The sequence below is a fragment of the Chroicocephalus ridibundus genome, chromosome 6 (genome assembly GCF_963924245.1).
Source record: "Chroicocephalus ridibundus chromosome 6, bChrRid1.1, whole genome shotgun sequence".
Taxonomy (NCBI): domain Eukaryota; kingdom Metazoa; phylum Chordata; class Aves; order Charadriiformes; family Laridae; genus Chroicocephalus; species Chroicocephalus ridibundus.
In genome coordinates this window covers 48,711,347-48,737,683 of record NC_086289.1, presented here as the reverse complement: position 1 = coordinate 48,737,683, position 26,337 = coordinate 48,711,347, and the positions used below count along the sequence as shown (strand labels likewise).

Sequence of the window (26,337 nt, the reverse complement as noted above, 5' to 3'; positions counted from 1 at the left end):
AAGGTAAAACAGCATATAGTGTAGAACCAGAGGAAAACTGACTGGATTTTAGTTCTTAGAATATGGGACATTAAAAAAATAAAAATAGACCTATTGAAACAGAAGCCCCAATTATATATTCCTCCTGGAAAGGTTGGCAAGAGAGAAAAACTTTTTCATAACTATTGACTATAAGTACTATAAAAATTGATAAGTATTGATAATACAGACTTTCTGAAAGTGAATTAGTGGAAAATCTTCTCATCTTTTGAATTTGACAAAACAGTATGAAAGGGACTTTGTTGTGTTACCCTTTGCACAGTTATTTCTCATGGCACAAAATCACACTAAAGTGAAGGCTTTAGCTAATCTTCAACAACTGTAAGACTGAAACGGGAAGACTAAATAAACCTAACTCATAGATTGGCTTAATCTGACATTAGATGTGTAGCTTTTGAAATGCTGGTGTCTTTTTTTCAGGTCAAACACATAAAAATTGGAAGAAGAGACATTATCATCTTTAACGTATATATGCAACAGCAATGAAAAGCAAGCAGCTGCTGTTGTGGCTAATAGTTACCATAGCAATACATTCCCATAGTCACTTAGAGATTCATTTATAATAATAGCAGCTTTAGTAAAGAAGAATACAAAAGTTGCCAATAGCATTCATGTGGTTTCCTGTATTACAGATTTTCAGTGTTTGCAATAAGATAATTTTATTAACATATGACCAGTCACCACTGAAGGAACATGACAAAGTAAATTAGAGAGTTGGTTTTTAGTTCCTTTCTTCCAATCTGAATAATTACTTGTAAACAATCCTTTGAAATCAGTAACACAAGACCCAGGACTGAACTAAAAGTCCACTAAAAGTCCAAGCCAATATCCAATCAATGATCTTCTGTTAATTTTGGCGCAGTCTTATCAGGTTCACACTTATATAAAATAATACAAAAAGAAGAATAAGCTTCAGATGCCCACAATTTCCCTGCCCCGAAAATTCTGATTACTGTAAAATAAAACTTGCAGACTGGTAAGAAAAAAACCCACCTAAACACCCCCAGCAGACAAACCTGAAAATCCACATTAAGCAATGCTATATTTAAATAAACACATGTATCAAATGCTATATAATACTTACATATAGAACTAATTGAACAAAATCAGGCTCCACGTAAAGCAAAATTCAACAACTCTTAAGACTGAAGCTGAAAGACTAAATAAACCTAACTCATGGATGGGCTTCAGCAGACTGCACTGAAAGAAAAGATCTTGTGTGTTTATGGTAAAACTTTTGTGTAAAGATTGAAGATGAAAATAAATCATTGTTTTCATTGAGAGATTTCAAAATTTCCACAAGAAACAAAAAGACTTCACACAATAACATATGCACTGTCACCTTATTGTTACACCAATATAAAGAACACACTGCATGAAATCAGAATAAAAACAGATGTTGACTTTAAAGCACAAAAATAATTACCATCCTTAATGTATACTTGAAGATGCGAGGAAAGGGAAAGGAGAACTTAAAAATACTTGTGCAGATTTTGATATTATCTTGATATTATTATTTTGATATTATCTTGATATTATTATTTTGATCTTATGATTTTGATCTTCTTGATCTTATTATTTTGATATGCACATTTGCTATAATCAGCAAACGTGCATATCATGATGATAAAGCACATTTGCTAGGATGTTGATTCAGCACAATAACTTGTAACATTATTTAGCTGTTCAAAGCATGTATTACTTCGACAGCAATTAAAAAGAAGAAGAAATTGAGGAAAACCACCAAATTACTCAAGGCAAAAAATTCTACAGAGCCAGTATTTCTGTGTTATGCTGCTGTATGTACAGTATGTTATGTGCATGAAATTCAACCCAATTAAAAATTTGATGATTATTTATAAAAAATGTAACCTTGTTTTTTTTCATTTTTGCCTGCACTCTAAGCAGGAATTAGTATTGTACACAGTCAATTAAAACACCAATTTACTGTAATTTTTTATTGGTTAAAGAAGGACACTCCTGCCTAGTCCTCATATAACAGATTAACCTACAGATAGTAGCTAGATACTCGTAGTATCTATAGTTAGTAGCTAGATAGTAGTTAGTATAGACAGATAGTTACACAGCTCAGCCATATATCCAGATTTCTTCAAGTGTTCTCTTTTTTGACAAGTGATCAAATTTGAAAGATGTCTGAGGATATTGAACATTTGTCTGAATCTGCGGATATCCCCCAATATTACAACGCAAAACATTCAGACATCTCAGGCATGCCCACTGCAGCCATTCCTGTGAAAAATACTTCTGAACTATGTGTATGCAGTCAGTCTAATGCATGTGATCAGAACTATGTAAACTCTTGATTATAAAGGCACAGAACTTAGAATTGTTTTTCATGGCACATCTTTCAGACTTGCCTGGTTAAAGTGACAGTGATCCCTGTTTTGAAAGTGGCAAGGTGATTCTGTCATTGAATGTGGGGATGAGTCTCTAGACAATTTAAAAAAAAATAAAATACTCCAGACTATTTTGCAGTATTTCCAAGGATTTTGAGATAGCTGTCATTTTGGACAGCTGCTCATTCTGTAGTTTGAAATAGAAGAGCTCAGAGTGAAGTGCCCTAGTAAGCCAGAGTCTGTTATCAGACCTTTACGTAGAGTTGCTGGATTATCTTTTCATTCGAAACTGTTTAAATTCTGGGTGGTTGTTTGCTTTCTCATTATGGAGAGTGAAGGCTTGGATCTATTCAAGTCTTCTTTCAAATCAATATACTAGATAATTTAATGTAGCACAAGACATCTCTGTAAGATGTACAGTTCATGATTTTCATGAAGCCTCTTGATGTCTCTGAAAACAGTGGGAATATATTACATCCACTTACATTAAAAGTCTGTGGCTAACTCAAACACAGCATTGTTATGGGAGATGGAAAAAAATCCATATATGGAGCCAGCAATAATAGGTAACTGTTAGAATGACACTTCATAACATGCAGCAAACTGAGACCCTATTGCTGAGCTACTGCAAAGAAGCCCTCTGCAAGAAAACTAACCTGCTATACATGAGAGAACTTCCTGCCCTTGCATTCCACTGGTGGTCTGTATTTTCACTCCAGTCACTGGAATCTTTGATGAATTACATTGTCATATATAATGAACTCTTCACAGGAAAATTACTTTAGTTTATTTTGAAGCTTAATCAGAAGAAGGCAACTCTAGAAAAATGGGAAATACATATATTATAGTGCATTATCTAGTCAGTTTTGCACTCCCCTGTGCCTTGGATTCCCCTTTCCCCTTGAAATGGATCCTCCACAAATCATGCTTTTTAAGAGTTACAAGATATAACTGTCATTCTTGCAGAATTATCAATTTTTTACTCAGTTGCTCTCCCTGCTTTGCTTTTACGTACCAACTCTGCCTCAACTTATTTTTTCACTTTTCAGTCTTCAAAATGGAATCAGCTGCATCTTCCTTTCAGTCTCTTTTGTTTCTTTAAGCAAAATTTGTAATCTGTGAAACCAAATTACAGCCACATTGTATAAAAAGGCAGCCTCCACCTTCCTTTATCCCTCAGAAACAACCCAAAAATCTCTGTAGAATACCAATGAAACCAGAAATAATAGCGACCTTTATGTAACTCAGAACACTTTCTGATCTGTTTAGAAACAACAGATCTATTTATTTGTTTATGGATTTGCAATGTCAAATACTTTAAGAACACTACATTGTTGTTGGAAAAACATATCAGTTAAACTATTTAAAAGATCCTTTGTACTTAAAAATGATATTTTCATCTAGTAAAAATGAAAATATTCTGCTCGTATTCAGAAAGAGCAAGCTGTTTCCCTATAACTGAGTCAATCAGAAAGCTTGAGAAATAAGCAATGTAGAAAATAAACGTTAATTCAATATATTTGTTTATATTTGGATTTGTTAGTGACTTAATAAGTTACAGACTAAATATTGTTAAATGAAAAAACACTACTAGCATGTAAAGAAGACCAAACATGTTTGGCTAGTGAGTTTGGAGTTTACATCCAGCAAAAAAAATCTGTTCATCTTTCAGGATCTATTATTATTACTTGAAATGTGGCATCAAACAGTGTGACAACAAATGAAGACCTAAGTTAAGGAAAGCTATATATATTTATTTGTTATGTCTGTATATTTATTTTCTAGTAAAACCAGTGGTTTGCAGACTAGAACTTGCTGATTGGGTGATTTGACCCTCCAAGCAGCATTTAACAAGGCACGTTGAATGAGATATGGTCATGCTCAATATACACCAAGTGGTGCAAGTTCACTGTACACATTCAGCAGAGTGACAAAATCTCAGTATGATGGATTCTTTGAGCTGTTTTTATACAAATAAATGTCAAAACACAGTACGTACAGAGAAAAGTACATGCTAATGTAAAAAGACAGATGTATTTCCAATATTCTAGATACTAAGCACCTAAATTTATGTATCATGGAAATGAAATAACTGGAAGTTAACCAGTCTGCTACACTTCTTCCCCTGATGATCACATCCCCTACTGCACTCTTGAGACGGAAGAGGCAATATGAAAGCGGTCTCTAACTTGGGAGAGTACAGGGCCATTTTAAGAAAAGCAGTATTGGAAGAATTAAGACTTTCACCTTCTTCATCTCTTTTTCTCTATTCCGTGTTAGTTTTATAGAACGGTTCTTAACCTGTGGCCAGCGACTCGGAGGGATTGTGAGGGCAGCCCACAGAGCAGGCTGCCCCCTTCCTTCAGCTGGCTGGGTGGCTACACCCTGTCGGTTCTTCCCTGCGGATCCGGTGGGATGAGCGCATTTGGGAGGAGCAGGTGTAGTGCTCCCACGATAAAACCCAGACATTATCAAACACGTGAACCGCCCGTGCTAGCACTGCAACTTGAAACTGTAAAACCCGTCCTGTGGCCCCAACAAACCAAACTGGTTTGTGCAGCTTTATCAGTTGTTTGCAGACCGCACAGTTGTGTGAAGTGCTTTTGCACGAACCTCGGTTCTGTGCTTCGTTCCTGACGAAAAGCACCGTACACCGGGCGCGACAGGCGGGGCGCCAGCCGCCGGAGGCTGCCGGGCCCCGGCCGGCCGGCGGTGCCAGCACCGCTAGGACCGAGCCTTCCGCGCGGGCCAGAGGCCGGGTCCCGCCGCGCCGGGCCGTCCCGGGCGCTCGCCGACTGCGCGGCAGCCGCGGCCCCGCGATGCCTCTCAGCGAGCGGCCGCTTAGGGGCAGGTCTGAGCCGCGCTGGCGCCGGACCGCCGTGCCAGCCGATAGCGGCGGCCCTTGAAGGCAGGCGGGCGAGCGGGCAGCGGCACCCGCAGCGCTGTGAGGCGCGGGCCGTGAGGAGCGGGCTGGGCCGCGCGGGGAGACGGAAACTGCACGGACAGCAACAAGGTCGGGTCCGGCCGGTCGCGTAGCACCGCTGGCCCGGCTCGGGGAGACGCTGCCCGCTGCGCGGCTAGCGAGCGCCTCGGCCCAGGGCGGCGGGCAGGCAACATGGCGGCGGCGGGCGCCAACCCCTCCGCCCCCTGCCCAGGCGGCGAACGAGCCCGGCGGGGCTAGGGCTGAGGCGGCGGGAAGGGCGCCTCGCCCCGCCCCTTCCTCAGAGCGCGCGCAGGGACCGCCCCGAGCCCCGCCCTCCCCGCGTGCGTGGCGGCCCCGCCCTCCGGCTCCGAGGGGCGGGGGGGGGGGGGGACCGGGGCCGGGGGGGGGCGTGGGCCGCACGCGACCGCGCCGCGTCACGCGCAGCCAACCGCCGCCGTCGCTCGCGCCAGGCCCCTCCCACCTTCCTCGTGTGGGCGGGGCCAGCGGCGGGAGGCGGAGACCCCTCCGGAGCGGGGCGGGCGGGCGGCTCGCGCCCACCGCCGCGGCGGGAGCGGCGGGAGCGGCGGCGGCGGCGGAGCCCCTCCCCCGGGGGCGGGTCCGCCCGGGCCGGCGGGCTGCTGGCGCCTCCCCCCCTCCCCTCCCCTCCCCCTCCCCGCCGTCCCCTCAGTAACTTGGCCGCCTTTTATCGGGCGAGCGGCGAGGCGGAGAGTTTATTGGTGCCGGAGCTGCGGCGCGGCCGGGGCGGGGAGCGAGCGCGGGGGGGGGGGGGTTGTGGGCGGCCGAGCCCGGCCCGGCCCGGTCCGGTCCGGCGCGGTGCGGGACGATGCTGCGCCTGGTGTCGCTGAAGTTGGGTCGGCTGTACCGCTACGTGAAGCTGGCGGTGCTGGGTAGCCTGGCGGCGGCGCTGGTGCTGAACACGCACTCGCTGCTGGCCTCGCTGCAGCGCAACGAGCTGTCGGAGCGGCGGTTCCTGCAGCTCAATAAGTGCCCGGCCTGCTGGGGCACCAGCTGGTGCCGCAAGTTCCTCAACGGGCAGCTGCGGCTGGAGAGCTGGGGCCGCCTGCGCCTCTTCGACTTCTTCAACGTCAAGAACGTCTACTTCGCCCGCTATGGGGAGCCCCGCGAGGGCAGCCGCCGCGTCGTCCTCAAGCGGCTGGGCTCGGCGCAGGAGCTGGCCGACATCGACACCAAGATCTGCCGCCGCGCCACCGGCAGGGGCCGCTGCGACCTCCTGCAGGCCCTGCACGCCACCGAGTTCGCCAGCCTCAACGGCGACGTGCGGCTCCTCACCCCCGACGCCGTGGAGGGCTGGTCGGACCTGGTGCACTGCCCCTCGCAGCGCCTGCTCGACCGCCTGGTCCGCCGCTACGCCGAGACCAAGGACTCGGGCAGCTTCCTGCTGCGCAACCTGAAGGACTCGGAGCGCATGCAGCTCCTCATCACCCTCGCCTTCAACCCCGAGCCGCTGGTGCTGCAGGTAAGCGCCACCCGCGCCGCCCCCCGCCCCGCTCTCCTTGGTGCTGCGCGGCCGGGTAGGGGCGGCCCCGGCCGGGCAGGGGCCGACGGGCCCCTTGCTGGCAGCCTGGGCTCCGCCGAGCGGCCTCCGCGGCCCTTCCTCCCCCGCTGTCCCCTTTGCCGCCTGGTCCCCGTTGCCGCCGCGCCCGGGCGCAGGCAGCCGTGTCTCTGCCGGGGAGAGAGGGGCAGCTGGGCTCCGAAACGGCGGCGGAGCGCTGGGGTCCTCCTCGGGGTCCGTGCCCCAGCAGTGACTCCGATGTAAAGGTACCAGCTGGGTGGGCTGAGGAGGGGGTCCCCGATTCCCACTCCAGTCAGGAGGCGTTTCCTTGTTGCACTCAGTCTCACAGTTTTTAGTTCTTCCTCAAAGACTTTGTGCATTTTCCTGATCTGTCTTCCTCCTCGGTGCTACCATGCCTTATGGCTTTAACTCCTTCCCTATCCATCCTTCTTGCTTTTCTCGTCTAGGCAGGGAGATTGCTTTTCTCTTTGGTATTGAAGGGTGAAAGCAAGCAGCTGTTCGGCTGGAAGCAAGGCGGGGTGATGCTTTCTGGTGGATTTATGCCTTTCTCACAGTTAAGTGTTAGGCTTTAATCCTGTGGCGTCTCCCATAATACATATATCCCTAGGCAGCTGTGGGAATCGGTGATTAGTTTCTTAGGGTCTAGTTTAATAGGTAGTGGGGTAGAGACTTTACAGTGGTGCTGTTCTGCTTTCCTTGTCAAAAATTGATTCGGGTGCTACATTGAGCTCTTATGTGAACCAAATATAATTTTTATTTTTCTGTGGGTAAAAATTAGAAATAGGTATTTCGTAGCCTGAAAATGGAGTGACAAATAAGTGAACAGTATTCTCTTTCCAGCAGTTACTTATTCTGTATTCTTTAGTTGGGAGAACTGGTTATGTGCACAGACCAGAAATTTGTTCTTTAATGTCATGTACATTTATAGGTGAAAACTTTGTATATTCTGTGGCACCAGTCAGTTGCTTCTATTGCATGTCTGTTTACATTGGGAGCTTTGCATTTTGGCTCTTAACACTATCAAGAGAACTCCAAATATGCCTTTGTGTGCCAGTTTGGACTCGTAATTGTTTAGTCTAACTACTGAACTGTCCTTGCCTTTGTCTGGTGTATGATAAAAAGACTATTTGCAAATACGTTTCAAAGCATCACTGCACGATTACTGTTACAAACATTTGGTCTTTCTCTAGTCAGAGGCCAAGAAATATCTAATGCTTAAAAAGCAGTGCTGCAGGCTTTACCCTCCAGCACATTCACCTACTGAGGAATTTCTAGAGAATGCATTTATGAACTCTGCTTAATTAAAAATATGCTTTCGGTAGTATGTGTTCTGCCCTTCAGTCTCCCCATGTACAGCTCTTGGGTTTTGTTTTCAAAGTTTCCAGTCCGCTTCTCAGCGGGCTTAGGGTACAGTATGTCTCTTCCATTTTGCTGTAAAGTTGCTCCTAAGCACAGTGGAAAAGGAAACTCCACTTAAGAAAATCAAAACTGCTTTGCTGAGTATATTTGGAAAATCTCTGAAAATTGATTTGTTTTGGCTGCATTTCATACAACTTAGAGTTTTCGTTTTGAACGCTGGTTCCAGCATACTGAGCAGAGACCTAGATGGCCAGAAAACAGCTCTGTATGTTTCTTCATAATTTGTGGGGGTAATGTATTCTTTGCAGACAAAGGGAATGGCACAGTTGCAGCATTTACTGTTGTGGTGTGGATCAAAGGCAGTGTGCAGCACTGGTTGATTTAAGAGCCTTGATTCCTGTCAGCATCTTGATAAGCTGTGGATGAGCCCTGAGGCTGTCAAGCAAATCTGTTGAAGAGATGAAAATCTTTGGATGTGAATTTAACAAGCACTTTGCTCGCCATTTATCTTAGCGAAGGTGCTGCTGGGAGCAGAGCAGGTCAAATTGGTGGGAAGTGAGGCAGCCTTTGCCACTCCAGAGTATGGTAAAGTTGTCACCTTTTACCAGATCAAAAGTGGTTTGCAGAGTCTTGTAAATTTCGATGAATAGGCATATCCTGGAAAATATTTCTGGGCAACTTCAGGCCAGCTTTGTGTGTTGAAACGCTCTTAGCGTATTCTCCAGAAGAAGTATTCATCAACTTTGTTAATGGGTACTGGAGTTTTGAATACCTTCCCTCAGTTGGGATGAAATATTTTAAATATGCAAATCTGAACGAACTCTTCTCATTTGCATAACATGTCACATTCTCAACGTCTACCCAAGAAACATGTAGGGAATGGATAATCCTGTGTTGTGCAGCTATTGCAATGGCAAGATGCAAGGCAATCTTTATGAGAGATGAAGTTACTTTCCAGAAGTGATAACTGGCTCCTGAGAAGTTTGCTTTTATGTATACATAAGATATATAAAACATCTTATGGTATAGTTTCTGCAGTATTGACAAGGGCAGATATTGGCACAAGTATGAGACTTGTAGGCTTGTTCTAAAAATCAGTGGCTTCCAAGAAAGGAAACCTGCATGACATCATGTGAAGAATCAGATTTTAATTTAAAATAAATAAATAAAAATGAGGCATTTAACTGATGCTGATTATCACTGAACAGCACTGGAAAAGTACTGCTAGTTTTTGCCTTGAGCTTTTCATGAAACACTACTGTGGCTGTTTAAAAGCTGTCATGAATAGCAGTTTTGGTTTAGAAGCAGAGATGACTTCTAAATTCTTGATGTTCAGTGTATTAAAGTTCTGTGTTATTTAATTAAGTTATAGGAGCAGCCAAAAAAAATTAGGCACTGAATTTAAAGCTTGATCTTTGTTTTATAGTAGAAAATTCACTTTAATCATCTACTAGAGCTAGCAGTTTGTGGATTATAAGACTTTTTATCAGAGATTGGGATTTTAGCTTGAAGCCTATTTGGAGTATGGATTATTCCTAAAGTGCTGTTGCTTACAAACCGCGTCTTGTCACAGCGGATTTACAGCTTTTGCTATAGGAAGTTTTCAGGTGGGGCTTTAACCCGTAGCATGGTACGCTTTTGTTACAAGTTTCCAAACAGTAGTAAACTAGCACAGTTTTGTATAGGTTACGTATTGTAATCCTTACTCAATATTTGTATTATTTATAGCTTTCTTGTTAACATTCTTTATCCACATTTGTTAAACAGTTGTGTAGGTGTACTCAATGAAGAATTCAGCCCCTTTGGCCATTTTATTTGATGAATCGAATGGAAGGACAGCTGCATTATTATGTGGTACAGTTTACATCTTTTCTGGGTATTAAAATACTATTTTTACTTTTGTAGAACCTTGCTAAACTAGTCAGTACTTAAAATCTCTCACATTTTTTATCTGCATTCACATTTGAATGAAACAACCTGTATGCGAGGGCTGAGGAAAGAATTTTTTAACTTGAAGTGTAAATGTTTAAGATTTACCTTCTGATAGGTTTTGGGTTTTTCCTTCCTCTTTCTAATAGTCCTTTCCCGCAATAAAGGAAAACACATTTTAGTAAAGTAAGTTCTGATCTGTAATCAAAATTTGATAGATCTAAAACAATATTTTATATAAACACTAACACCTCATTCAGACTAAAGCAAGAACAAAACTTGCTGCTGTTCCCTTCAACTCACTTAATGGAAACCAGAGTATTTTAACTAGGAATCACCTGGAGGATAGGATCCGTTCATGGCATCTGATTCATAATTCAATATGATGACTGTGTGTGTCAAACAATTGCAAAGATAGGTCGGCAAAAGTTGCCTTGTGAAGAAATAGCAAAATTTTAAAAATAAATTGGGTTACAGGCTGAGTGCAGTGTGAATATTCACTTCGTGCAGAATTCGTAGAACCAGCATGGATGCAAGTAGATTTATCCTCACTCTATGACTTTTTATAAACCACCCACCTTCTAGTTTGTCATTTAAAAATAACTGTAGCGGACAAACTGTCTTCATTTTTTTTAGCCATGATGTGCACTCAAATAATGGATGTTATTCAACTTTATGAAGTAACATGATTAATTTTTATCTTCACTGGCAGACAGAACCATAAACTTACTGTTGTAGAACCAGAAATGTTTGCTGCCTATTGTTAGTTTCCATAGAGGCTAAGATTGTTGTTCATTCAGACTTTGACTCCTACAAAAATTCTTCCTTCCCCTTGATTCCCCCCCCATTCCTTCTAACAAGATTTTTTCCAAAATCAACGCAATTCAACAGAAAGATTTGGGGAAATAGTTAAGCTTTCTCTGGATGTACCTCTTATTTTCCATAGAGCTCCTGCACTGATCTCTGTCAGCCTCCAGATTTCATACTTAGAGCCACTGTGACTGTCTCTTAACAGTTTTTGAGCTACTGTTGCTGTGCCACCGTAGCTGCCATGCTGTGAGCTATAGCCTGCGACCACACATTGTCCAACACATGGAGGCTTGTGGCAAAACTTTTTGTTTTGTACTTAAACATGAAAAAATCCTCCAAAACCAACAGTACCCAAAGAACAGGGCAAAGCGGAGAATTCCTTGTTTTGGGAGTTGGGGAAACTATAGTATAAGTCACTATTGCTGAAAGAAGAAATTGTTTTCAGGTAAGAAAATTGTGTAGATAAGACAATTTTTTTTTTTCAGTAAAGTGGTTGTATTTCTCCTGAGATCTTATGGTTAGCTGTGAAAGACAGATTACTTCTGTCCCATAGTAACTGAAACAGAGGTTCTATTACTTGTGGCAAAAGTCTAGAGCTGGTCTTGCAATACTCAGGCTTGCCTTTGTGCTGGCTATTGTATTGGTGTACAATACTGCCAGATGTACTATTAAAATGATAGTGCATTTGCTTTGTTTTCAAAGCAAACTTGAAGTTTCAAAGCAAACTTTGGCATTAAAATAGAAGTAAATAAAATGCTTGCAAGTAATGTGGTTGTTTTTTTCCAAACTGTCGAAGGTGTCTGTGAATTATATCCAGAGTGCATTAATGCTCGAGCTTTGTCTTGAGCTGTAGCTTTTAACAACCTGTTTAAAATGGACAGTCTTTAAAGAATGACGGCGAACATTGGTATCTTGTATGTAAAGTACAAGTCTCAAAGACTTTTATTTTTCTGACTCTAAGAAAAATTCCAATATCTATATGGAAAATAGCAGCATTTCTTCATTTTTTTAATAGATGGTGTAAATTTTTGCTCTTCCCCCAGATGGGTATTTAGCTTTCTCAATACTTAAGCGTAATGACTTTATACTTCTCACAACTTCTCATCATTGGTATTCCTTGTGGGGAAAAAAAAACAACCACGAAAACCAACAGCTGTATCTCTATTCGTAGTATAATTACTCCACATGAACAGTCTGTTGCCGCATAACCTAAAATTATTCTGGTTTCTCTTCGTGTCATCATTGGGGTTTCTGTTGGGTTTTGTTACAGGAAGAACAATAATTGACATCTGGTAAACATCTATTAAAACATTAACTGTGATCTCTTTGAAACAATTTCTTGCGCTGAATTCACTCAGAGTAGCAATTTAGCCAAATGTTTCACAGAATTATTCTGCTGATCCATACATAACTCAGTAAGAAGTAAAGGGGCAACTTTTCTTGCCTGGGATTTCGTTTTTCTTTTTTTATCATTCACACTGTTTTAGTCATAGGCTATTTTCTGTAGTTCTATTCTAAATACATTGGTAGAATGCCATCCAGTTTTAATACTTGGTGCCTTTTAAACTTTCTTCATTACTCAGTTTGGTGTTTCCAGCACGTAATTGCTATGCTAAATACCATGTAGTGGATGCAAGGCAGTTATCTGCACTACCTGATGTGTCCTCTAGTGGACTTGTATTATTTAAGTCATAGCTCACAGAGATATTGGCATTTTGACATACTAAGTTGTATTTAGTGTGTCATATTTTAAAATTTTGGATATTTTCCTCTGATCTTTATGAAAAAGTTAAAATGTAGTTGTTTGAGATCAGTTGTTAATAGTTATGTTACCTCCATTTTCTTTTGAGGCTTTTTAATCAAAAATTTATTATCTGCAATTTTATATGTTATTCCATTTTAAAGATTCACTATAGTCTGCTGCAGACAATTATAAATCATGACTTCCTGCTCCCTTCAAATTACTCCGAGTTGCAGTTGGACTATATTTTTTTGTTTTTTCTTTTTGCAGTTAACATAAACTGCACTTAAGGAACGTCCAGTGCTACTTTATGGGTAAATGGATTTTTTTTTTCTTTTTAGGTCTTAACTTTTCTTAAAATTAATTTTTACACAAATCAGTTGACTGACAGTTGTAGAAAAGATAATTCAGCAAGCAAGGGATTTAAATTTCAGATGTTAAAGTGAGGCTTTAGTCTTTCGTGATTTCTGTTTTACATACTTTTAAGTATTGCGGAGAAAGGAGATTAATTTCTTTTCCATCCCTGAAGTTCCATTGTGCACATTTTAAAAAATAAAAATTACTGTTTTGTTAAATTAAAATTGAATTGCCTTGTGTTACAAGAATATTCCACTGATTTGATTATATTGAAAATTGAAGTTATTTTTTGCAGTGACATGTAATATGTATATATTAGGCCAGAACTGGCTTGTACTTGTCCCGTTACCATGTTTAATTATGCTTCTTAAATGATCAAAACTATTTTCATCCTTCTTTCTGGTGAAACTTTCGAAAAGTGATGACATGTAAGTAAAGTTATAGGAATGTTTTAGAACAGTGTAGAAATTCTTCAAGTTATTGTGGGGTAATCGAGAGGCTGCTGTGAAATCACTATACAGTCTTAAATAGAAATGCTTGTGATAAATTGTAACTCTGAGCAGTTTTCAGTAACACAAAACCAAGTGTGTTACCCCACATTCCAAACCTTGAACTACCAATGTTGTCCATTTACTTCTGGTATGTCTGATGTAGAGGGGGAGCTGTATTTTACTTCCTTGAATTAAGTAATTTCAGCTTTGTTTTAGTCTCTCCAATTTTGCAAATTAACTTTCATAAATAAGAGTGGGCCATCTCTGCGAGGACTTCTTCATAGTGATATGTTCCAATACCGAGAAGTAGATAGTGATCATTTTCATCTGTAGCAAATTTAATCTGAACCAACTTTTATGAACTACAAACTGATTTGAACAGGTAACAACCAATGCAACATTAAATTTTCTACACGATGGTTCTTGCCTTTACTCATTATTCATTAATTTGTTTGGAGAAATGACATGTATCTGCTAACATTGCGAAATATAACTTCTACAGTTCAAGCGTTCAACTTAATCATTGAGGAATTTCTAATTCTGAGTGGGTTTATATTTAGAGTTGTCTGTGTATTTTTGTCCTGCAGTGTGTCAATTAAGCCTTTTGTTGGCATGAATTGCTTGTAGTAACCAGTTAAAATGTAACAAAACTGAACAGAAGTCAAATAAATGAAATAAAAATAGTTTTAATGGAAATACTAATATTTGGAATATTCAATGAAATCCACCCTTTACTCTGTGTGTGTAGGCTATATATATATATATATGCTTCTGTGGGAGTTTTAGTCGAATGTCAAATGATTTGGCATATAGTTGAGAACAAAAGTTTTTTCATTATACTCACTAGCATTGGCAAATACATTTGAATACATACCTTCTAGAATTCAGATCAATTCCTGACAAAAGAAGGCATCTGTGTTTAGATTGTGCTTTTTAACCTCCTTTGATCTGAAAAGTTTCAGATCAAGTCTGCTCTCCAGGTCTGCGTGGTTGCAGAGCTTTACTTATTTGCCTTGGTGACTAATACAAGTGCTACTCCTGTTTACACTGTAGAATCAACAGTGCTCTGTGAGAGCAAACTAATTTTTTTCTTTTTGAGGAAGGGCATATTATTCAAATTCCACTTGCCCTGCCAGTTTGTGCCTGGGCAAACACAATTTAGTAGGATGATTTTAACAAAGGTGTCACAAAGACTGTAATTTTGCCATGAAGGTCTTCAGGATCGTAAGGAATAGGAAGAGAAGTCCCCACTCTGTTTTGCTTTTTAATTTTGTCATATTTAGGTGTAAGTCTTTGGTTGGTTGGTCCGTCTTTTTAGATGAAACTCACTTTATACAAAAATTGGTAGTGACATGTAGCATCTTCTATAGTAGTTTTGAAAATGAAAAGCATATTTTTTTTAATGGTACAGTGAAATTGTAGCTCAAAGATGCAGTTGTTACTTAAACTGTTTTGGCTTTTTTTGGACTTGATTATTAGGATGAATTACATGCTTGATTATGATAAACTAATATTCTTTTAAATGTTTAATTCAAAGGAGATTTGTGTTATTGCAGACTACAAAAGGCCTTATCAGCTTCAGGCTGGTGAGTCTTACTGCATGATCTGATTCACAGCTCTGAACATTCGAAACCAGTGGCAGATTTGTATATCTTCTCCTGTTTAGACAGATGGAAGTGAGGAAGACAAATTCTCTGATACTGTGTTTTATGCTTCAGTGAAATGATAAATTCACCCTATTAATTCTCAATATTTATTCCAAGACTACAGTGTATTTTTTTAAAAAGACATAAATGCAGTATTATTCTTTCAGGAACAAAGTGCCCTTTGTCCCTTTGACAGGGTTGGCTTAGGTTTTTAATCCTTGCTTAGAGAGGTGTCTTGTAACTACACTAATTAGAGCAACTAAAATATTTTTTTGATGTATGTGTCACTAGGAATGGAGGTAGCAGAAGTTTTTGTCATATTTACTGTTTTCCATCTTTCCGTTAGAAATTATACATATTTCTCTGTGAATAGAGAAAGATAATAACTTTAATGAGGGAAAAACTCACTAAGCTACCTGTTTGTAATTTTTCGTATGCATTACTATATTTTAAAACACTTCTAAAACCTTAATTGTCTGTGGTTTCCATGGCATTTGTGTGTGTATTCACAGATGAAATGTGAGTGGGTGATGAGGACTGCAGTTTCTTTTGTCAGATGGCTGTTTCTGGTTTTGAACAAGAGCTTAGTTTTTATCTTAATTGTCAAATGCACATTTTTCAGTCTTAGAATAGCATATTCAAGTACAAAATTATCTAATTAAATATTTATATTACTAATAATTAGAGAATTAAAATAAAAAATACGTTATGCATCACTCTACAGAAATCTGAGATTTTTGACAGCTATTTATTAAGCCTTTTGTTTCTAAATGCAAGTTGTTAATGGAAAACATGTTTAATGACCATAAAAATGTGTTCATGTCTTATTGGCTTTCAAAATTTTAATACATGAAGAAAAAAAATCCTCATTTTAAGTTAGCTGCAATTTCATATAGAAAAATGCTTTCGAAATAGAATAGGGCAAAAAGTTACAAATCTGTGCTTGCAAAGACAACAGATTTGCACTTCAATTAATATTCTTGTCAAACTCACTGAGTGAATATAAAACTGCTGAATGAGGCACTTGTACATATTTTTATCCCCTTCTTCGGCTACTGACTTGGGTAATGAAGTGTAGATGTGGCTGTTACATGCCAGTTGGAAGGGAGCCAAAACAGAGATGTTGTTTGTACATGTGCAGATGTTGGCAGGATTCCCTGCACTCCTGTTGTCAAAAGATCTTTTTATTGCCTCAGAGTTATAAATATATCTGTGTTACAGTATGGCATGCAGATACTTTGCTAGTAATGTTTGGGATGTTCACTTCTTAATAAACCAAGCTGCCTCTGGAATTTCTTTTGTGAAATGAAATCAGTGTACACAATGCAGGTAGCATAATAGATGCGTTTTGAAGATCAGTGTACCATTGTGACTAACGCTGTACTTTCAAAATCAGTTTAATCCATTACACAAATCCCTGCTGCTGCTGGAAAGGAAAGGCCCTCTTAGCTCCTTTCCTCTCTTCTGCACCTGGCTGTTCAGGCCTTCTCCCTTCCTTGTGTCAGTACTAGCAAGATGTGGTGATGTGATGAGCTGGATCAGGCTACTGATCCAACTGAACACCAGCCCAGCAAGTACCAGCTGAATTGCTTTCCTAGTGGCATGATGGAGGGGATTGAGATGAGTGTGCTTGATGGGTTGGGAGGGATGGACACCTTTGCTTCCAATGGTAGCACGGTCTTTGCTAGCTTCAACTGTTTGTGGCTAAATTTGTATTTGGAAAGGGAAGTAAAGGTCTAAGCAGAGCAGGACTGGAATATAGGAAAGCAGAGGGGTGGAAAAGGAGTGGGGTGGTCCAAAGTCATGCTTAAATAAAAATATTTAGGCATATTTGCTGTAGCAGTTGAATTGATTATATTGCATGGAGTGCTGATAAAATGCAGCAATACCAAAATGTTATGCACATTTTGGTGTAATCAGTTAAACCTATGTTTATCAGAAAATGTAATCAGGTACATTTTCTCCAATTTAAGGTATAAATTTGGGTTTATAAGATAGGAGTAAAGTAGACGTGCATGGGTACAGGACTGATAGGTACACATATCCGGGCTTTCCCAATGGTAAGCTGTATGGCTTTTTCCTGATAGGTACTGGTAGGCAGTATTTTGAATTTTCCCGTATGCCCCTTGATCCCACTCACTGTAATGAAAAATTATTCTTGCCTAGAGTTCTCTGGACGTTATGCCTTAGCACCAACTCCTGCTTGCTTCTTTTTGAGTGAAATGGCATGTTCCTTTGTGAATAACTGATTTCATTTGATGGACAACAACCATTTGCTTATTGGTTTGTTTTGATCCCGGACTGAATACAGTAATGATAAATGTGCACAAAATCTCATTTTGGTGGCATTTATTGATGCCACAGGCATGAGTTTTCATTATATTGGCCTGTTTGTAGGATAAGTAAGGAAGACTGAATTAGCACACACTTCATTTGTTGGAAGGTTATTTTGCTAACCACAAAACAAGCAAAAAAACCCCAGCCAACTTCTTAACTGTGGAATGTATCACTTGACTTTGCCCTTTACTAGTGGAAATTTGCCTGTACTTACCACCTTCATAAATTGCTGTGAAGCCTACTGATAAAAAACCTGAAGACTGGATAATGTCATTCTTATTGCATAGTAGATTCAGTTAGTGAGAGAGATTTAGTTCTGCTCAATTATATGGTATCACAGTTTGAAAATATCATACTGGTCTCAAAACCATCAAATTAGTTCTGTATCATCCTCAGGATTTTTCAGTATCACATTCACCTCTGTGGGTAGATCAGGTCATCAAAATACAGTGGAAATCCAGACATTTAGGCACCCCAAAAACTTTGAACCTATTCTGTAATGAATATGGGTTTGATGTCTTTTGAACAACCAAGAAAGATTCTTCGTTGCAATGGTGAACACAGTTATTCCCCCTAATATTGTCTTCTACACTTGCCATGTTAGAGGTTAGCTTAATGGCTTTTGCCATAACGATGGCAAACTTTGTCAACACTATATATTAATTATGATTTTTAATTTCTTGACATATACAATATAGACAAGATTTGCTATGTAGAAACTTTGAGGCGTCCTTGAAAATTCCATAGAGGACATCTTCAGCCAGAATAGTCTGGGATGGATGCTCAGCTTGCAGTAAGACCCAGTTATCAAATATTGTTAACACATAAACAAATGGATATTTTTACTATCTCAAAGCTATATTTAAAATATTAAATAATTTTAAAACTGTAGATGAACAAATTGCAATGTTCTTAAGTGTTCCAAGCAAGAACCGCTGGAAGCTAGGTACAAGTTAACCTGGTACTCAGCCTTCATTTTAGATACAGGCTCAATTAGGGCCTCTACAAGATTTTATTAAATGCTTTAATTATATCAAACAAAAAGTGTTTTAATGACCGTTAAGTCATGCCCTTTTAACAAACGCCAGTTAAATGTGAAAGTGGACACTTTTCATTTGGAAAGGCTCGTCTTCTTGATGAGAGTAGCTAGATAACATTAAACAGCGTGTCCTAACATCATAAGGCCTGTACTCAGAATGGAAATCTTAAAATGGTAATTGTGTATGCTCTGATGCTACCTTCTGTTAAGTATTTTATGGTTCCGGTAATAATACTTGCCTTAAGCTTTTCTGTTCTTAACTTTATCAAAATAAAAATTTAGTAAAGACTACCCTTATGCTGGAGGATTAAGCATTTCAGGTTCTTCCCTAGAAGTACATTGATTCCTTCTTATTTGACAGGTATATATTTGGAATAAGATACATAAACAATCCTTGCTTGACATTAGGGAGCTAGGAAGGGCTTTGAGTCACTTAGCATAGAAGTTGGCAAGGAGCATCGTTCCAGAGCAGAAACTTCGTTCCTGAATCTTCTCTCTCTGTCTTAAAGCCTTTAGAAAGATGGAAATGAGCGTGCTCTGGGTAGGTGAACTGGTTTGCAGGGCTGGAGACCCCCTAAGTGAGAGCCATACGGAGCTTTAGAGTGATGTTCTCCGCTATCAGTGGCACAGAAGTGGAAATGAATGCCCAAACCTTTTCTTTACCTTTTTTTTGGGGGTGGTTGGGGGAGTGGTGGTGGTGGGTGGTGGAGGAATTATCGCCTGGACCATCAATAATAACTCTTTCTTTTTCCTAGTCACCTCTGTCTTACTTTTGATAAAAATGTTATGTGGCTGCGTGTAATAAACACACAGGGTATGTATGTAGCAATTACTCAAGAGGTAGATTGTTAAGGAGTACTAGAGGCATAAGAAACCTTAAGCTTGCTTTTATACCTTAATCTGTTCTGTAATCCTTTCTATGAGAGATTTTCAAGTGAGAGGATCCTCAAAGGAATCCAGTCAACTGGGAAAAATGGGAAGGGGTGGTGGTGGAGAGAAGGAGGTGTCACTTTTTAAAGCTTTTCCCTTTAGGTTATTAAAAAAATCAGTTTTAATTAAAAATATCAGATGCATAACTATCTTGGTGGGAAGTATACTTGCATTAGTACAACAGATGTGTATAAAACACCAATAGAAAAATATAGTTTGTGGAATTGTGCATGTGTATGTGACAATACATATATATGTGTGCATATATAGTATGTGGAAAGCAAGATAAGGGTTGTATATTATTTCAGGACCTCCAATTCTTTCTCTTTAGTAGTCCAGCAGGGCCTCTTGCTCACATAAACCTATTTTGTGTTGTTTTTTCTTTCCCTTCAAAACTTAAAAGTATGTGGAAATGTAGCATTGATCAGTATTTACAGATGTCTCTTCTAATTTTTAGTGAACAGCCTTTTAAAATCTAAGGTGTTTTGTATTAATTAAAATTTTTAAAAAAATCTTTTTATATACAGAGTTTTCCATCTGATGAGGGTTGGCCGTTCGCAAAATACTTAGGAGCATGCGGAAGAATGGTGGCTGTCAATTACGTTGGAGAAGAGCTGTGGAGTTACTTTAATGCACCATGGGAGAAACGAGTGGATCTGGCCTGGCAATTAATGGAAATAGCTGAGCAGCTGACAAATAATGACTTTGAATTTGCACTCTACCTCCTTGACGTCAGCTTTGACAACTTTGCAGTTGGACCGAGAGATGGGAAAGTTATCATTGTAGATGCAGAAAATGTTCTGGTAGCAGACAAAAGGTTAATCAGACAGAGTAAGTGTCTTCTTTCTCTCCCTTCCCCTCACCCCACGTCTCTTGCTTCTTTCTCTGCAAATGCAATATTTAAAGTATGTGTAGTTGCTAAATACCCATTTTGTTGGCTTTATAACTAGACTACTAATTAAAAAAACAATTAGCTTTCTTCTGCAATTAGACTACTAATTAACTTGACCAATTTTCAATTTTACGAAGCATTGAGTTTACCTGAACTTGATTTACATACACTTTTCATCTCTTTAATCTTGCTTAAATGGAGTGGTGCGGGTGGAAAGAAGGGGTTTGGATGTTGGATGGGTTTGTACAGATGGATGGACAGATAGACAGATGGGCTGGCTGACCGACTTGTCTACCTTAGCTCAGAGAGGGAGCTTCCTTTCATCTTTTCCAGACATCTGTAAGGATGGTAGTCTTGATATTTTATTTTCTGTGAATGACAAGACAGTCTTCCTGCTCGCTTTGGCCTTAGTTACATACCCTGCCTCTGGCTCAGTTGTTCAGGTTGGTGCTTTTTAATAACATAACCAGAGCAATGGGTAATTTTAATGCTGTTTCCAAATGGGAATAGTGAAAATTCATTCATCTCTCTGTCAACTGTAAAAGATCAGAGCAGTGGCAGCAGGAGAGATGTTTGACAAAGTGGCATTACATGGGTTTATATTCTTTTTGAGCTTATAAGGAAAACTTTACAGACCTAAGGGCTAGAGACATTGAACATGAAACCCTAGATTCTGCAGAAGTTCATGGCAATAGGCCAAGTGATTCCAGTTTGCTTTGGATGAGTGGATTTTTTTAAGCTTTGCAAATAGACTTCATATGCTGTGCTGCTGAATTAACTTTAAGACTATATTTTCTATCTACACACTTTTCTACAATGAAGTATGTTTTTGGGGTTTGGGGTTTTTTTGGTGGTGTGGGTTAGTTTGTTTTGGTTTTGTTTTTTTTTTCTTGTATTAGATTTATTATACATCCTCAAGGATCTTAGAGTAAAATTATCTGAGCCTACCAAGAAAACCTTGGCTATCCAGTACACTTACTTCAGTACTTACAGGCCACACAAATAAACTTCATTTTTCTTTTTTTTTTTTTTTTTTCATTTTTTCACCCTCTTAAAATAATACTACTTAAGACTTTGACTTTTGGAGCATGTCCGAATTGCTCAGTCACAAAGATTACCAAGTGAGCTCTGAAAAAGTTGATGTGTACATGGAATAGGAGCAAGTAGCATCTTGCAGAAGCTCAATGCCGGAAGTGTCACACTTATATCTGTTGTCTATAATTCTCAGAGTAATTTGGATCTAACTAGGATTTTGCTGCATGATTTGTAATCTAACGATTAATCAAGAACAGAGAAAACAAATTAGGACACAAGAAAGTTCTCAGTCTTTGTATAAACTTGACATTTAATACTGATTTCATTTATCTCCTGGAAAGTTTCATTAAGCAATCTCTGTCTAGAGTGATTAACATGCCTGTTCAGATATTTGAATATGTACATTCTGTCCACTTGCACTGTACAGTAATAACTAATTGTACTCTATGTGGGATATCATAGTTGAGTTTGCTGAAGTCCTTTTTTCCCATTCTCCTTTGCTAGCTTCTTTTCCATGTTGAGTTTGCTGTTCATTGTACAAATTTTACATCATGTTTTTATAGTTTTAGCAGTCATCCTTCTGTACACTTTTTTTCTAGTCTGGCTTGCAGTGCACCGTGAATTAGTAGACCAATAGTCAGCTTAGAGACTACCAAACACAGATAAATTTTTCTTTGTACATCACAGTGCTAGAGGAGATCTGCAAAACTATGAGGCTCCTTGGTAAGGACCTCTTCTCAGAGCTGGCAGTAATCTAGAAACTTAAGGTGAAAGTTTTCTAACAAAAAGTAGTAAGAACTCAGGAGACCTCACACTTGGTAATCTTTTGCGTATTGTCGTATAAGGTATTTTCTGTAAATCAGGTTTTAAGTTAAAGAAAGCTTTGTGACAAGGCCACTAGTTACACCTTCAAATTTTGATAACTCTTTATAAAGAAGGGTTTATACATGTGTGTAAATGCCATTTTTTTTGTTGAATTTTTTCTTTTTTCAAAGATTATATGTAACGCATCTGCTTTTTTTGACACACTTCTTAGTTACTACCATGTCTGAAGTAAGAGGTTGGATGTTTCAGAAGTTTATGGCAATTACTTTGTGATGTTTTTTTAATTTTTTTTGTAGACCGCTTGACCGCTTAGTGTTAGTTCCCAGGGCAACTGGAGAAACCCAGTCTATGTTGCTAAAATAAATCATGTTACTTGTTTGTTTTTCTCTCAATTTCAGCTATGAATCATTCTCTTATACTTGTTTGTAGTACATTTTTTCCTCTGGGTATGTGTGTGAATGTAGATTTCATGTGTTCAGTGTGCTGTTGTTTTTGCTTCCCTCTCCTTGCTGTCTATTTTACCCTCTTTCTTTCTTTCCCTTATTTTTTTGTATTGCCAGGACCATTTCAGCAGAAGGGTATATGAAACTGTCAGATGCAATCTTAGACTAAAACGTTGAAGAGTTCATCTAAACAAAGTTGGTTTATAGCTTAAATATTTCCAGTTTGCTGTGTATTGATCTTCTGATTGTATTCAGGCACACGTATGTTCTTTCCTCCTCTCTCTCACTTTTTTTTTTTTTACTGTCTCCTTATATTTCACAGATAAACCTGAAAACTGGGATGTATGGTATGAAAGCAAATTTGATGACTGTGATAAAGAAGCTTGTCTGTCCTTCTCAAAAGAGATTCTTTGTGCTCGTGTCACTGTGGACCACAATTATTATGCTATTTGTCAGAACCTTTTATCAAGACATGCCACATGGCGTGGCACTTCTGGAGGACTACTTCATGACCCCCCAGCTGAAATTGCCAAAGATGGCCGACTTGAGGCCTTGCTGGATGAGTGTGCCAACCCAAAGAAGCGATACGGTAGATTCCAAGCTGCAAAAGAACTGCGGGAATACCTTGCACAACTGAGTAACAATGTGAGGTAGTCCACAGTGAAAATTTCTTGCAACACTGGCTAAAACACTATTGCAAAGACACATAGAAAATGAAGTTTTGAACTTGTGTATTAAAAAGAGAAAATAATAAAAAACCCTAGTTTATCAGTTTTCTAAATACCATAAAAATATAATTTTATGGTGTTATAATGTTCCTTTGCAAACAGACAAGGTACTTACTGAATTAAAACTTGAGCTACTATTGACTCTCCTCCCTAAATATTTAAAAGGGAGTAGGTCAAAAAAGACTGTGATAGCTAATTGACAGCTTGTGTGTCAAAGGGTACTTTACATAAAACTGCATTAGTGTCACAGTTTTGTGAAGCTGATGTTCTTACTTGGAAAGTCAAGTTAGACTGATGGCCTGTTTTAAAGGCCTTTTTTTGGACATCGTTGTCTCATTTTTGTGTTGTTTAAACACCTTGAAGTGGCATTTACATCCAGGTAAATCTAGCTGTCTGCATTGTTTCAAATTTAACAGGCTTACATGTTAATGCTGTGCAGTACATTCCTACTGTGAGTGCAGGATTCCCACGTTTACTGTCTAATTTTAGGGGGTTTTACACTGTATTTTACTATGCTTAGACATTGTGTATTATTTTTTTTTTTAAGATCATCATAAACTCTAATGTCATTTGAACTACCATTCATTTGATGTCTTTTGCAGTTCTGCTATTGGAAATATCACTTAATGTAATTATTGTACAAAACTTTTACCCTTCATGCCAGTATATACACATGGCTGCTTAGCAGGAAATCATGGTATGAGCAAACTCTTACTTTTAACAGAGAAAATTTGAGAATTGGAGACACACTACAATTAAATGATCTGTATTAATTTAAATTGGGGATAGAAGCTCGACTAAAAGTAAAAATTCACTAGTACAGTGTAGTTAAGCATAAACCAAAGAAAATGGTTTTGTTTATTAGTTTCTAAACAAATACTAAAGAAAAAATGCTATACTGTAGTGAAGCTAATAATTCTCAAAATTCACATTTCAGTGGTCCTTGGATACTTTTTGAAGAACTTCTAAAACTATGTGCTTATGCTAGGAAAAAAACCCTAATTTGAATAATAATGTCTAGAAAATTAGCAGTTTATTTTACATCATTCCCATTCTGTTGAATTCATTGTAATGGAGTTTACTGAATACTCATGTTTTGGTTTACTGGCTAAATTGATAAAGCTCTATTCGTTCTAAACACCTTTTCTTGAACTAAGTTGGACCATTCCCAGTGCAGTTAAAATTGACTTGTTGAGGTTTTTTTAAATTTGGAGTTTTTCCGATAAATTACAGTTTATATAAAAACCTCAGTTACTGCTTCAAAGCTTGCTCTTTTTTTTAATATTATTATTTTTTTACAACTACTATTATACTATAATGCTTCATTTTCCTGAAGTCTTATTCATAAAAAGATACTCTTAGAAATTGTATGCATATTGCTTCTTGTAACAGTAATGAAGGAAACTAATATTTCTTAAATATATGTATACAACAATATTTCGCACAAGCTAAAAAGAATTCTGAGCAAGGTAGTACGTTCTATTTTCAAGAGCAAAGTTAGTACGCCTCTCATACGGCATTAGAAGACTGATGGAAATTGTTGCTTTACCAAACTGCTGCAAGCGCAAAGTGAGGAAAATGGCAAACTCACTGATCGGCCCTTCTTTCTCAAAGCTCAAAAAGTGGAGCTGTGTAATTTCTTAGATGACAAAATTAAGGATATTTTAGAATTCGAAATTCTCGCTTTAAATCATCTTTGCCTAAGTAGTCCTAATTTGCTCCCAGTCCCTTGTCTCATTTTCTGAAGTTAGAATGCCCAATGCAGCTTTTAATTTTCATTTCTCCCCTCTCCTCATTTGAAAATGGTTTTACTTGCTTGCTCTGGCACAAGCTGTCAGAGAAGGTTCGTGTTGGTTTTCATCATAAAATCTTATTTGACGAAAATAGACTAACCCTCAGACTAGGTAATGCTACCCTACCATAAAAGCCTCGACTTCTCACTAAAGTTGATTTTTAAACATCTACTGCATTTCCCAATGAGCGAGTGGAGTATGCTTGTTGAAGTTATAAAAGAAACAAACACTGCCAGTTCTGGTTACTACTCGAGGCAGTTCAGTAACTGTCATAATGTCCTATCAGATTTGGGTGGGGGTTTATCTCCCTCAGAAGTAAGTTACTAAAGCCGATTATAAAAGGAATTTGGAACTTTAAAAAAAACACAAACACTACAGGGAAAACATTGTGGAGAGCAATAAATCTTGTTCCATTTGCACCTATCAGATATTTATTGTACAATAACAATTTATATTTTTAGTCATTGCCCATTATTATTGATGAAGACAGTGAAATATTTTTGAATGAGATGTTTGGGGTTTGTATGTGCATTACAATTGTCCTTTTGTACTGTAAGTTACTGTTTGATTGGAATATTTTATCAAAACTGTCTCCCTGTGCCTTTATATTACAAGAAAGTTGTTTCTGCAACTTCTAATGATATTAATAAAGAATACTTTAAGAACCTCATCTCAGATATTCATTTTCAGATCAGTAAGTCTTTTAAGATTGACTTCGTCTAGGATGCATTAAAATATGCATAGAAATAGTTTTTGTAGTGTTGGAGAACGCACCATCGTCAAAAGTGACATGTAGGAACTTTTTTTTCCCCTCCTTTCTAGTAGACTGCTTGATCCAAAGTATGAGTGTTCTGTCAGGAATCTTTTTGTTTTAGAGATTATCATAAGTGGGACTCATTTTAAAAAAAACTGGATCAAGCCATGTCTTTCTGTTGCATTAACTGAAAGAAAATATTTTCACATTAAGCAAGTTGATAGCTTCTCTCGTTATTGTTTGAGAAATTTATTTTTTCTTGTATTGAGAGTCACTTATATTGCTAGTATCACTGTGTCTTACGTACAATATTGTAGCAGTTAATGTAACAGTAATACAGTATGAGTTTTTGGT

At 38.9% G+C, this 26,337-nt stretch overlaps 1 protein-coding gene across 2 annotated transcripts in view; it reads left to right on the top strand.

Moving 5' to 3' along the window:
- The window catches only part of DIPK2A (divergent protein kinase domain 2A), a 263,792-nt gene extending 237,902 nt beyond the window's left edge, over positions 1-25,890 (top strand). The window contains exons 1-3 of one of the 2 annotated variants that reach the window (XM_063339586.1): positions 5,919-6,817; positions 20,041-20,344; positions 23,031-25,890. In XM_063339586.1, coding sequence (XP_063195656.1) covers positions 6,164-6,817; positions 20,041-20,344; positions 23,031-23,362 — 1,290 coding nt within the window. In that variant the 5' untranslated portion in view covers positions 5,919-6,163 and the 3' untranslated portion in view covers positions 23,363-25,890. Of the gene's footprint in view, positions 1-5,918; positions 6,818-20,040; positions 20,345-23,030 lie in introns of those variants that run through there. The other variant, XM_063339587.1, reaches the window with a different exon arrangement.
- The last annotated feature ends 447 nt before the right edge of the window (positions 25,891-26,337 follow it).